Source organism: Dromaius novaehollandiae, chromosome 1, assembly GCF_036370855.1.
Source record: "Dromaius novaehollandiae isolate bDroNov1 chromosome 1, bDroNov1.hap1, whole genome shotgun sequence".
Lineage (NCBI taxonomy): Eukaryota > Metazoa > Chordata > Aves > Casuariiformes > Dromaiidae > Dromaius > Dromaius novaehollandiae.
Window position 1 is genome coordinate 153782252 of NC_088098.1, and position 12480 is coordinate 153794731.

At 42.9% G+C, this 12480-nt stretch overlaps 1 protein-coding gene across 3 annotated transcripts in view; it reads left to right on the forward strand.

Moving 5' to 3' along the window:
- Positions 1-557: 557 nt before the first annotated feature.
- GRTP1 (growth hormone regulated TBC protein 1) overlaps positions 558-12480 on the forward strand; it is a 35572-nt gene continuing 23649 nt past the window's right edge. The window contains exons 1-3 of one of the 3 annotated variants that reach the window (XM_064503779.1): positions 558-894; positions 2388-2539; positions 8548-8706. In XM_064503779.1, the coding sequence (XP_064359849.1) occupies positions 848-894; positions 2388-2539; positions 8548-8706 (358 nt within the window). In that variant the 5' untranslated portion in view covers positions 558-847. Of the gene's footprint in view, positions 895-1589; positions 1774-2387; positions 2540-8547; positions 8707-12480 lie in introns of those variants that run through there. The other 2 variants (XM_026096935.2, XM_064503784.1) reach the window with 2 other exon arrangements.

The following is a 12480-nucleotide window of genomic DNA, read 5'->3' on the forward strand; positions in this document are numbered from 1 at the left end:
ATGCTCAGCTGGATCCTGTGCCAGCAAATTTTCGCGCTGCTTCAGGACTGTGCAGTGAGCGAACAGCCAGTGCTGGCCACCAGGAACCCGAAGAAAAGGTAACAAGTGACCCCGTGACTCCAGAAAGCACACACACATCAGGTAAAGAGGAAGGACTTGCATAGCACTCCCAGCGCCATAAAATTACACATCCAGACACTGCTACCACTTGTTGTCCAGCTCCAGCACGATTATTTTTCCTTCCGTGCCAGCTGCCCCCTCGCTACCTCGGGCCCCTGCGGCAGAGCCGGGAGCCAGGCCCGGGCTGGCCGTGGCCTCACCCATGGAGGCCTGAGGCCGCACCGCAGGCCTGCTGCTCTTAACACCAGTGCAACACCGCGGCTCGGCCACCCACCTCCCCTCGGCAAGGGGGAAACCGGACCCCCAAGGCCCGGGGCGCGACGCGGCGGGGCGGGGCGGGCCGCGGCCCCGAAATGACGGAGGGCCCCGCACTGGCGCCCTGCGGGCGCGGGCAGGAGGCGCAGGTTGGGCGGCACCGCGGCGGGGGCCGGTGCGGGGCAGGGAGGGGCGAGAGGCCGCGCCGCCGTCCGCGAGGCTGCTCTGCCCGGCCCCTGGCACGGGAGGCGGGCCCGGGCCGCCGCCGCCGCCCGTTCGTGGGGCGGAGGAGCGCGGCCGGAGCGTTGAACGTCTGCGGGGCTCCGCGTGGGGCCCGGCGCCGCGGGGGCGGCGCTGCTGGGCCGGAGCGGAGCCCGCCGGCGGCTCCCCCGCGCTGCCGCCTCGCCGCCGCCGACCCGCGGCAGCGGCGCCGGGCGCTTTCCGTCGCAGGGAGGCCGAGCACGGCCGGCCGATGGCGAGGCGAGAGGACGGGCGGGACACGCGGGACTGGGCGTACAGGTAGGGCTGCGGGCGGCTCTGCCCGGCGCCCGCCGCCACCTGCCCGCGCCCGGCGCCGGTCGGAGGCGGCCGCGGCTCCCCGGGCGCGGCCGTTGGCCGGGTTCCGTGCGGCCCCGCGTTTCCGCCGCTCCGCTCGGCGCCGGCGGGGGTGCGCGGTTAGAAACGCGGGTTTCCTAACTTTCCTGTGGGTCCGCGAAACTGTTACTGCGATCGAGGGAGGGAGCAAAGGAGCCTGGAGCAGGAGCGGTCAAACTCCGCTCCTCGCAGGGGTCTCTTTCCTTTTTTTTTCTTTTTTCTTTTTTTTTGGATAGGCGTTTGAAATAGTGTTTTTCTCCGTTACTTTTTTTTTTTTTTTTTTTTTTTTTTTTGCCTCTTTCCTTCCCCCCGTTTATCTCAGGAGTGGAGCTGAGCGTAAAATTAATCTGTTTACTGCCTGACCGGTCACAGCGTTAACACTTCAATGAAAACGTGTCTCGTATTTATGATTTCTCAGGTCATTCTCGTGTTGCCCGTCCTCAAAGACACCTCTGTGAACGGTTTCGGTATTTTTGTGTTTGCGTATCATATTTGGGTAGCATAGAGAGACAAAGGTGACTCTTCCCACCGCTGGTTACGTAGCTTCACTTGAAGGTCTGGATATTAAAATGTTCCTCTTCTGATTCATGCTTCACCACCAGCGATGGTCCTGGGAGCCAGGGTTTACCCCAGGCCGTGCCAAGGCCGCTCCATGGGCAAATGCCGCCTCCGTGGATGAAATGGCCAGTGTGTTTCAAAGTTAAGCCTTGATGTCCTGCAGACCCTTCTGAATGCACAGACCCCTCTGCCTGCTTAATTTCTGCCAAGCTCGTAGATGCCCCATGTGCACGGCAGAGCCGGCAGGTATGAAGTGTCCTGAGAAGTTGCAGTGAATCTGGCTTGCCGAGTGACTTGCCGAGCTCAAGTGCAATCAGACTTGCAGTTCAGAAACTCCCTTTGGTTCCTTGTTGTCCAAGGCAATGTGATGTAAAAAAGAGAAATTGTTAAAAAAATTATATATATATTTTCAATAGTACATATGCAGAAAGCAGGTAAACACAAGGGTTTGGTCCACCCCACCCCACCCCCCAGCTCTGTATACTTTCAAGAAACTAATTTCAAAAAGAACAGCTTTTAAAAGTAATCTTTGTAACTCATTACTAGTTCTTTTTTTTTTTTAATGCCGAAGTGTGTGGAAAAGTGAGTACAGTCCATAGTCTAAGAGCTGTGAAATTGGTAAAACTGACTGAATTATGCATGTTCATTCATTTACTTAAACAGTTTTGGTATGCTATTTGGACAGCAACAGTTTGTGTAAAGTGCATTTTTGTTGGGAGGAGGGAGTTTTGAACTGCTTTTAGAACTAGCAACTGGAAGCTATTTAAAGGATGCTTCAGTATTTTTTTCAACTGTGAGTATGTAGAAACCGTAGTATAAGGTTTTTATTTATTTATTTATTTATTTATTAATTACTGTAGGGTTGATCCATATGGGTTTGAAAGGCCAGAAGACTTTGACTATGCGTCCTATGAAGCATTCTTTTCCAGATACCTAGCGGTGCTCACTAGAAGAGCAATAAAATGGTCCAAGCTCTTAAAGGGGACTAATGGAATACAGAAAAGTTTAAAAGGTGAGTTCTGTGTTTATAGGTAATAATGCATTATGTTGCAACCAATATAAATCATATTTAAATTGGTTTGCCTTTGTGAATGTTAAATATTACTTGTCTTTTGCTCTTTAAATGAAAAACAGTAGTGTAAACAGTAATAACATAAAACAAATATGCTGTGGTTTTGGGGATCATTGATTTGATTTAATGCTTACAAAGAAGTAATCCTGTTTGGCATACATAGTAATTATCTTATTACATCCAGAAAAGTGATAGATTATACTTTCAAGGTGCCAGTCTGTGGCTGTTTGCTGTATTTTGTTCTACACTGCTTTTTTTAAAAGGCATATAATGAGGCACTGTCTGGGACCCCAGAGATCAGGACGTTAGGGCTCTACTAACAGATCTGTTACTGACTTCTAATACTTCTTTTGTAAAGTACGCTTCATTTCACAGCTAAAAATATGTGTATGAAGAACTAACGTGAAGTGTCTTACAAACTGAAGAAAGTAAAAATTAATGCAGGAGCTAGTGCAACACTGGAGAATATGCTGATGGGACTGTTAATGCCCAGTTCAAACAGCAGTAAAAATTCTAGTAATATTTTAGCTTGTAAAAGAGACAGGGAGGAATAAATGGAGAGAGTTAGAAGGTGACAAGGAATCTTGTGAGACTGAAAGTTTCCCCCTTTTTCCCCCCACTCTTTCTCTGGGTTGGTTGTTTTTCTGTATAAACATCTAAATTTTACTCTCTGCTCTTAATGATGTATCCAGTTTGCTTTCTCTTGGGAGCCTTTTAGAGCTGGGCAGAGTTCTCTGTTAGGCTGTTAAAGGAAAAGTGAATAAAAATAAGCAAAAGCTCATCAGACTCTTTCTGTAATATAGCTGAATATTAAGAGTTGTACTTAAGGTGTAGACTTTGGTGCTGGTTCTGGGTGTTAGTTTTCTTGGCACTAAGAATGGATTGATAAATAATTGGACATTTTAAGTGGAACAGTGTATTTAGTATAAAGTTGGTTTTGAGGCTGAAGAGCACCAGAAAATGTAGGTTTGGGCTATAGCTGCTAGGTCTACACCACTAACTGGAAAGTAGCTACTTTTACTCTCTTCTTTTTCTTCCAAATGCAAAGAAGCTTTTGTTCTGGGCGTTAAGTTTTGTTGCAGTGCTAACCATGTAGTATTTTAAGTTAGTGAGGGCTTGAGAGTCTGTGGAACTTAATGTTCTAGTTGTGAAAAAATAATCTCGGGTTTTAATTCATCTCATTTTGTTAAAACGTACAAACTGTGACAATTGCAACCCTTAGCAATTTCTGATTTGGTCACAGTTCTTTTGCATAGCCGGTTCCAGCATTAGATACAGAACGCTACTGCGATACAAGCAGTGCAAGTGCCCTTGGTCTTATTTCAGAGCTGAAATTGCAGTTAAATCTCTCAAGTTATCCACTAGACTTCACTGTTGATGGAGGATCATGCTGCCTAATAGCCATGTAATGGCAATAATCATTACTACTGTGTTAATCTTCCCAAACAGGCTGTATCTTTTTTTTTTCCCAAGAAGTCTGCTTCTGTTTGGGCAACATAGGATACAGTAGATCCAGAGGGTAGACACAGGCAACAAATCATGATTGTAGCTGCATCATCTTTCACATTATTAAGTTTTGCTAAAGATACTGAGATTTGTAGACCATGCATTTTCATGTAGATATTGCATATATACCGTGTAATTAGAAGGAGAATGACTGGGATACAATAGAGCTGTGGAACTATAGTCTGAATGTAAAATTAAAGTTGTTACAATAAGCCCCCCACATTGTATCATCGATTGATACCCCAAAGGAGCAAAGCAACAGCTTAATCTGTACAATTATTGATTTAAACACTTGCCCTATGATATCAGTATGAAGGCTGAAGTTGGTGGCCTAATTGCTTGAGCATGTTTTATCCTGTGAAAGGTGATCCTGTGGTGATTTCCTCGTGGGAAGTCTGAGAATGGAAAGTATTCTGGGTTATCGACTGAACTCCCCTCTTCCAGGACTTGACTTCCTCGCTCTGAAGCTTTGCTCAGGAGCCTACACTGCTCTTTCTGATAACTTCCATAAGCTAGAACCGAGAAGGATATTTGATTTGCTGCTCCCTCCCCACAGGCACCCTAGCTATATCTGCAGCCCACGCCATATTTTGAGACCTGTAGGGGCCCTTTCCAGATGTGTCCTGCTGTGACGACAGAGCAGAGGCATCGCGCACGTGGTAGCTGCGTGCCCCTCTGTCTGTATGCATGGCGGACCTCATAACTCCCGTCAGGAAGAACAGGAAGGAGTGATGACTTATGCTAATTTTCCAGTCTGGAAATGTGGCATGTTCACGTGCTGCTGTGTTTTGCCTTGTGTTCAGCGTGGTACATGTGTATATAATTTTGTTCTACTCCAAAGAAAAATAATGAGGCTACTCTTTAACAACAGTAATTAAGCAGCATATCCTGTTGTTCTGGATCACAGCCTTCCGGGAGGGCGGTCACAGGAATTTTGGTTGACGGGTCCTTTCACTCCCTCTCCAGACTTTATTTTTGTCGTTTTGTGGTATTTATTTTCCCCTCTCTGCCCCTGTTATCTTCACTGGCTCCTTCACATGTGCGAATTTCCAGTCAGTGTTTGGTCATTTGCCTCCTCTCTCTCTCCTCCACCACTGAGGTCCTCTAATTTTTGCTTTGATCCATTAAGCTGCTTTCTTTGTGGGACCACGAGAGAGCTGTCTGCTCTGGCCTGTTTACAGGTGGGCAGCAAACTCTCTGCTATAATCCCCCAGAGGAGCTTAATTCTGACCAAAAGTGTGCTGTGTGAGAGAACGTGGCAGCAAGTGGGTTTAATCAGAACAGACCAGCAGCAAAAAGTACTTTCTTGTCTTTGAGGCTGATAAAATACAGTGAAAGGCAAAAAGTAAAAGTAATGGCACTAGAAAATGATTATAACTAGAGCACTTCTGTTTCAGCACAGGAATGGGGGGGGGGGGGAAGGAACATCTTAGAAAATCAGTACACCCTGTTTGCAATTTTGTGTTTGACCGTAACTTGAACGTTTACTGCACAGATCTGCTTTGTTTCTTCTGTGGTATGTTCGTAAAATAAAACTTGCAATTTCTTGTGGTTATGCTGTTTTCAGTTCAGCTGTAGAATTCATTTCTCTAGGGTGTAAGATAATTTTTGTTTTTAAACGGTGCATTACTGCATGATTTAGTATGCCTATGGTGAAAAATGAAACAGTGTTTGTAGGAAAAAATGGTAAATACATCTTCATCTTGAGGCAGAAACCTCAAGAATTCGCAAATTTTACCATTAAAGAAAGACAGGCAGCTTTAAAGCGATTTACTTATTTTTAAATCCTTTGTTACTATATGTAATGCCCAATACTGGAAAAATGCTATTTTCTCTCTATTTTTCCCTTCAGTTTACTTTGGGTGTTTGTCAGCACTTCTAGACTACTTCCCTATCATATAACAAGGAAGAAAAATACAGTATTTTAACAAACCTGTAGAAACTGTCTTGTAATGTCAGATGTAATTGAATTATTAAAATTACTTATGTTTGCTTAAAAAAAACACTAATGATGGTTCATGTTTTGTTAATGAAGAGAGGCAGAAATTTCAAATAAAGATATCTTTTATTACATATGTTCTGAGCTTAGACTCTGTATTATGTGCTTCATGGCAGTCCTCGGAGTGATTCTGAGTGCAGATATTCAGCACTTGGTGGTATTCAGTGAAATGGTGCTACTTTTGAGATTAAGCCCTTGGTTTACAGTTGGAGTAAAGATGCATGACTGGTGTCACATGCATGATCCAGCTTCATCTGTGAAAGCTTCTCAAGTATTACAGTGGGAGAATAGTCTGTTTTGTGGAATATTGCTGTGGGTATTTTTCTTTCTTGAGGGTAATGTGGTGTTGGAGTTATAGGAAAAGAAAACATATATATATATATTTTAATTGCAAGTTTCCTGATTTTTTTTTTTAAACTACATTGCTGCTTTTGTAAGTTTGTGTGCAGATTTTGGCAGGTGTGATAATGATGTGAGGAAGAAAAGCACCCTCTAAAGACACTAAAGTCTGGTTCAAACATCTGGTGGGTTTTCATCCCTCAGGGAGTGGAGGAGCTTGGGGAGCTGGGGCTGGGTGGTTGCCTGAGGCAATGCAAGTCTTGGGCCATGCAATGTTGTGAGAACAGTGGCACTGAGGAGGAGTGAGTGCTGCCAGGCTGCTCCCCCTTGGGCCAGTGTCAAAGGCCTGTTCCTGCTTTCCTGAATTTAATGTGTATTGTGGATGCTGGCCATGCTTTCAGAGTTGATAGTTGTTCCCAAAAAATAGAACATCAGAATTATATGTTTGATAATGCTATAATTCATCCAATAAGTACGTTTCTAGGGGCATTCACAGGCTCATCCAAACAACTCTTCCTCTTGACGTACACAGGAGGGGCTCCTCAGATGCGTTCGCGCATTTGCCAGGTCTGTCTATAGGATTTCTTGAGCATTAGAATTCACAATGTTTTAAAAAGATGAAGTGGGGGCTGTTGAAGCCCATGCACACTGGTAAACTATTTCCAGTCTGTCTAAAAGTAGGGTGTAGTTAAGGTTACTTTGCAGTTGGAAGAATAGAGACTGTTACCCAAAGCATAAATCCTCATGGGAGTACTACGCTGAAGGCCAGGTGTTTATTGCAACTGTAAAGGGTAGGAGCATTTACTTTGTCTGAGAGACAAAGTGAGTGAAATGAGAGGTGGGCGAAATGCACTTTAGAGGTTCATGGATCTCCCTGTTGCCTGGAGAAGATAGTTTTGGTACTTAAGGTGCAGGCAGCTAAAATGAGGTGGGATGAACCTGGAAGATGGCTGGCTGAGTTGTTGTAAACCCTTGTTTCACTCTGCTGTTTTTAAGGCCAACTACCTTTAATTTAGGCATTACTTACCTTGAGTTACAGACCTTTTGACTGGATAAAACTAGATTAGGTAATGATTTTTTTGTGTAGCAAAAAGTCCCCCACTCATACTCGAATCCTGTTGAATTCAGAGAAGAGGTGTTGATATGTTAATTAATACAGTATTTAGTAAGAAATGCCTGATTCCTTTGTCAGTTTCTTCTACCTGGAGGATCTCCAAGCTTTTTGCTGTCTTTTGAGTCCGAAAGGGTAACACTAATTTAGCATTATACACCAGTGAGCAGCAGTAGGTCCGTATGAATATCTTTCATTCCTTTCCCAGGACGAAGTTGCTTGGGCGGTCATTAGCCTGATGCTTCTTCCTGCAGTCTTGCATCCTAGTAATTTACACTGAAGCATCTGCTAATAAAAAAAAAAAAAAAAAAAAACTTGCTGATGAGTAAGATGCATGAGATAAGAAGAGCTACTTTAGATTTGAAAAGACTTCCCCAGTTATTCTAGGAAAAATCATCTGCTGCTCTGTCATATCCTCAGTTCTTCAGGAAGCTCATTTAGACAAAAGCCACAAGTGCTGAAGGGCTAAAAAGGTGTTTCATATTTCTGTTTCTACTGTAATTTCAGTGGTTAGGTGCTGAACTGAAATCCTGGAGATTTGTCACATAGCCATTTATCCTAGTGCCTAACCAAACAGAAAGTGGTATCATGTTAAGAGGCCATTAGAAATGTAGAGAAAGAAAAAATAATCAAATCTTGCCTGAATGAAAAAGGACAAAGACCAATGAGAAACTTTTTGTTGTTATCTCCATTCAGAAAGGCACTGGGAAGAAGAGAGAGGGAATCAAAATCCTAATGTGGAAATAGAGGAGGGAGGAAAGCCTGGGTCTGGAAATTGGTGTGAAGGTTCTGGGTAGCAAGGACTTAGAAGTCTAAGATGTACCATGTAGCTGAGACAGAAATGCTTATCCTGAGCTGTAGTACAGGGGAGGGAAAGCACAATAATCTGTATTCAGTAGTTTTCCTATGACTTACCAACTTTGTGTTGCTCTTTTCCAAAAGAAAAATACAGCTTGCAATGTATTCTCAAAAGAAAAACTTGTTGTTTTGCAGTGAAGAGATATATCAGGAAAGGCATCCCCAATGAACACCGTGCATTAGTCTGGATGATTGTGAGTGGGGCTCAAGCCAACATGGAACAAAACCCTGGATACTACCACAGACTGCTTGAGGGAGAGAAAAATGACAAGCTGGTTGAAGCAATCAAAACAGGTTATTGTCCTGATAATGATATTCATGTTTATTTACTGTCTTGTGTCCTTAAATGTTAGAGATCAAGTTACGTCATGGAAAACTTATGTTTCTGTAGTAGCGATTTAAATGCAGAATTAACATAAATTAGATTAGCCATAAGCTCTTTAACAGCACAGCTCTTTCCAGGTTCATCATGTGGTCAAAAACATTACAGAAGGTTAGAAATTATTTGGAAAGTAATCAAGAACAAAACAGAAAATGCTATTATATCACCTCCTAAGTGAATGGTGAGTTACAACTGTGCCATGAGACCTGTCTTCGGGTCTGGTTCTCCTTAGCTCTGCCCCAAAAGGGCACTGGAAGAGCAGCAGGGATGGTTGAAGACGTGGAACAATGCCCATACAAGGCAGATGAATTATACTAGGATTTCAGCATGGGAAGGAGACGGCTGAGGAAAAGCTGCTAAAAGAGGTATATAGATTATAAATGCTGTAAACAGGGTAAATTGGGAGTAAATGTTAGTTGTTTCTTGTAACATAAGAACCAAGGGCACTGAACGAAATTTGCTTTGCTGCAGGTTTAGAACAAAGCGTCGCTGAACTGTGGCACTTGTTGCTGGAGGGTGCTGCAGAGGCCAAAATATAAACCCGTTCAAAAGGAATTTGACAAATTGAAGGGTGGGGAAATCTACTCTGGACTATCATAGTGATATGGGTGTAACCTCTGACTCATGAAGTCCTAACCACTAAATGTAAATCCCTGAAAGAGGGGAAGCATAGGAGATGAAACAACCCTCCTCTACTTGTCCAATTTCTTGCTCTCTGTATGTGAACGTTGGCTAGTGGCCAGCATTGGTGACAGGTGTTAGGGGCAACCAAACCTCAGCCTGCTAGGTGTTTTTAAAAGAGGCAATAGGGAAGGACAAGCAAGTAGGAAAGGTTTGATGTAGCGTATATTTGTCCTGAAACTTTTCAACTTGCTGTAGCAGAGCTTTTGTAGAGAAGTTAATATTGGCTTAGTTGCCTAATTTGAGAGTCAGAGGTGTGACTGTGCTTGGGGCCAGCACAATGTTGCGGTTGTTTCATTAAGAAGGCAGGTGCAGTTGTTGTCATCTTTTTCCTCTTGAAAAAGCTGAGTGCTTGAATGTAGGGCTTGACTAATTTTAGTTTGAGTTGTATAATCATCCGAACTCTGAATATTTTTTGGTTTAGATCAAGTTTGTTTTTTTTTCCCCTCGAGCCAAACAGCAGCAACAATGTGGGCTTTAGGGATTGCACGCCTTAGTAAGATATTTTGGAACATAAACTTCCATGCTCCTGCTAATAGGAAGACTAGTCAGAGATCTTCAGGCACATGCCCTGCTCTGATATAGGAACAGCAGAGCTCTGATTTTATGAATACAGAGGGAACTACTAAGATGAATTTCCAAAGCCTTGCTAATGACCTAGAGAAGGAGCAGACTCTGTCAGAGTACAAGTACTGCAAGAGGGTTTTGCAAACAATTTCCTCTCCAGTTCTAGACAGTAACGTCAAGGATCATATCCAGACAGCAGGTGGATTTTCACACAGGTCATACCATGAAATAAAATAATTCTGTGCAGGAAGAAAAATAATGGAAGAAGATGTGAATTGTGGAGGGAATGAAGTTTTGGAAGAGCTACTGCATGGATGAGAAAACTAACAAGGAATAAGTGAGGGAAGGGATGAAAGAGAAATAGGTTGGAGGTCTTTTTTGGAGGAAGAAACTGAAATAAAGAGAGGGCCTAAGACTTCAGAGTGATAGGAAATTTCCCTTCAGAAAGGGAGACACACCGTGAACACATGAGGGATAGAATGAGAGAACAAATGCTTAAGGTGAACACAAATTTTATGTATAGTAAAACTTAGTGCCTCTGTTAACTGTGCAAATTTTTACTGGGCTTTAGCTAAGTACCATTTCAGTGTAAATTTTTGTTTAATGTTCAGTGCATTTCTGCCTGTGTTGTTTTCCCATCACTGTGGTTGGTATTAACAGTAAAATAAATCAAGATGTGGAATCTTGCTGCCATTCACTTTTGTGTATCTGCAGTTTTCAAAATTTTCAGGTAACTGTTTTATTTAGTCCTATAGTCTAGCTGTAAAGTAATGCTCTAGTACAACACTGCGTTTCAAAACAAGAAAACATCGGCCACGCTTTCTTTTTTCTGGGGAGGGGGACAGGGTCAACCAAAGGCATTCTTTCAAATTCAGTTTAAAGCTTGCATAAGAGCCAGTGTTTCCTCTTTCTTTTACACACCCAGAAGTTCTAAACAATTTTTATTTACATTTGAAACTTATTTTCAATACGGGAATGTCTTTAATGGGGTAGCAGTTAAAAAGGGCAGGTAAACTGTGCAGACAAATGGTCTCATTTTTTTTTTTTAAGTCTGACTAGTAGTAGCAACAGAAGTCTCAGTTAAATAAATCTAAACAGGCCTTTCACTGTTTTTGCTCTTTAACTTGCTGATTTTTTAAGTGATGGACTTTATTGCTGTCCTTGTGTTTTATACAGCACCTGATGTTTCAATATACTCTGTTTTTTGTTTTGTTTTTTGGGTTTTTTTAGAGAAATGGAGGAGGGAGAGGACTTCTTACTCTTGAACAAAATGCTTAAAGAATACAAGTCTCTAAATTTTGATGGAAATTTTCATAGCGAAGTTTTTTTAAGTTTAGAAGGGAATACATTTCTACTGGGCTTTGTTGTTCATGTCCTATTATAGTAAAATTTAGTAGGACAAGTGATGCTGGCAAGACCAAATGTGCTCTCCTCCTAATGCGAAGGCTACGTGCTGGTTACAAACAGCTGGGTGTTATAGCATCCTTGCATGAGTCCACCTTACACCAGGCCATTGAACTTCAAAATAAGTATGCCTGTGTATGTACATTCTGCCACATACACATCACATACACACACAGCTAATATCCACATTTTGCCTTTTGCATTGCATGAAGAGGAGTTGTACCTGCTGAGAAATTTGGGACCTGGTATTTGAGTCAGTCCCCTGAGCCTGTACAGTATCTCGTGACCACTGGCTTAAGGATCTAGCTGTGCAGACTGGATAGTAGTAGTAGGGTTTTAGTTTAGTTTATAATAATTTGAGAAATGTAATTCAAACAATAGCCATTGGCCCTTCACTGGGGACGGTGAGAATTTGACTATCAAAGCATTAATAAATTTCTCTGAAGGGGTTAAACTGTTACTGAAGGTTGGGAATTTTAACATGAGTTTAGGGCATTTAACTATGAGAGAGCAAGGGGAAGAGCAGTGTCAGCTCTTTTGGCTCTGTGTAAGAAAATCTATATCAGGTCATATCCAAGCAGTCACCTCGCCTAGGCTTCTCTCTGCCAAATAAACCAAAGGAAGAACTGAAGGAGGAAAGTGTATAGTGATACTTCCTCAGAATATTTTCTTATTCTCCAGTTATCTGTGGCTTGGGGAATTCCTGAGTAAAATGCAGCATGTTTGTATTTAATAGCACCGGATGGGAAAAAGCTCACAAAAAAAACCCCGGTTGCTCCTTTTTCACCTTCTCTGCACCACTCATGATTTTGCAGACTTTTGTCCTATCTCACTCATAAGCATCTCCTTCCAAACCAGGGAGCTGTAGTCCACCTTGTCTTTGTGTGTGTGGTAGCTGTTTCATACCTATGGTCTTCCTTGTTGCCATTCTCTGTATTTGTCCAGTTCTGATATCACCTCTGGGAGATGAAGGGGACCAGAATTTATGCAGTAGTTAAGACACAGGGTGCTTGTCAAATTTATGCAGTGGCAGA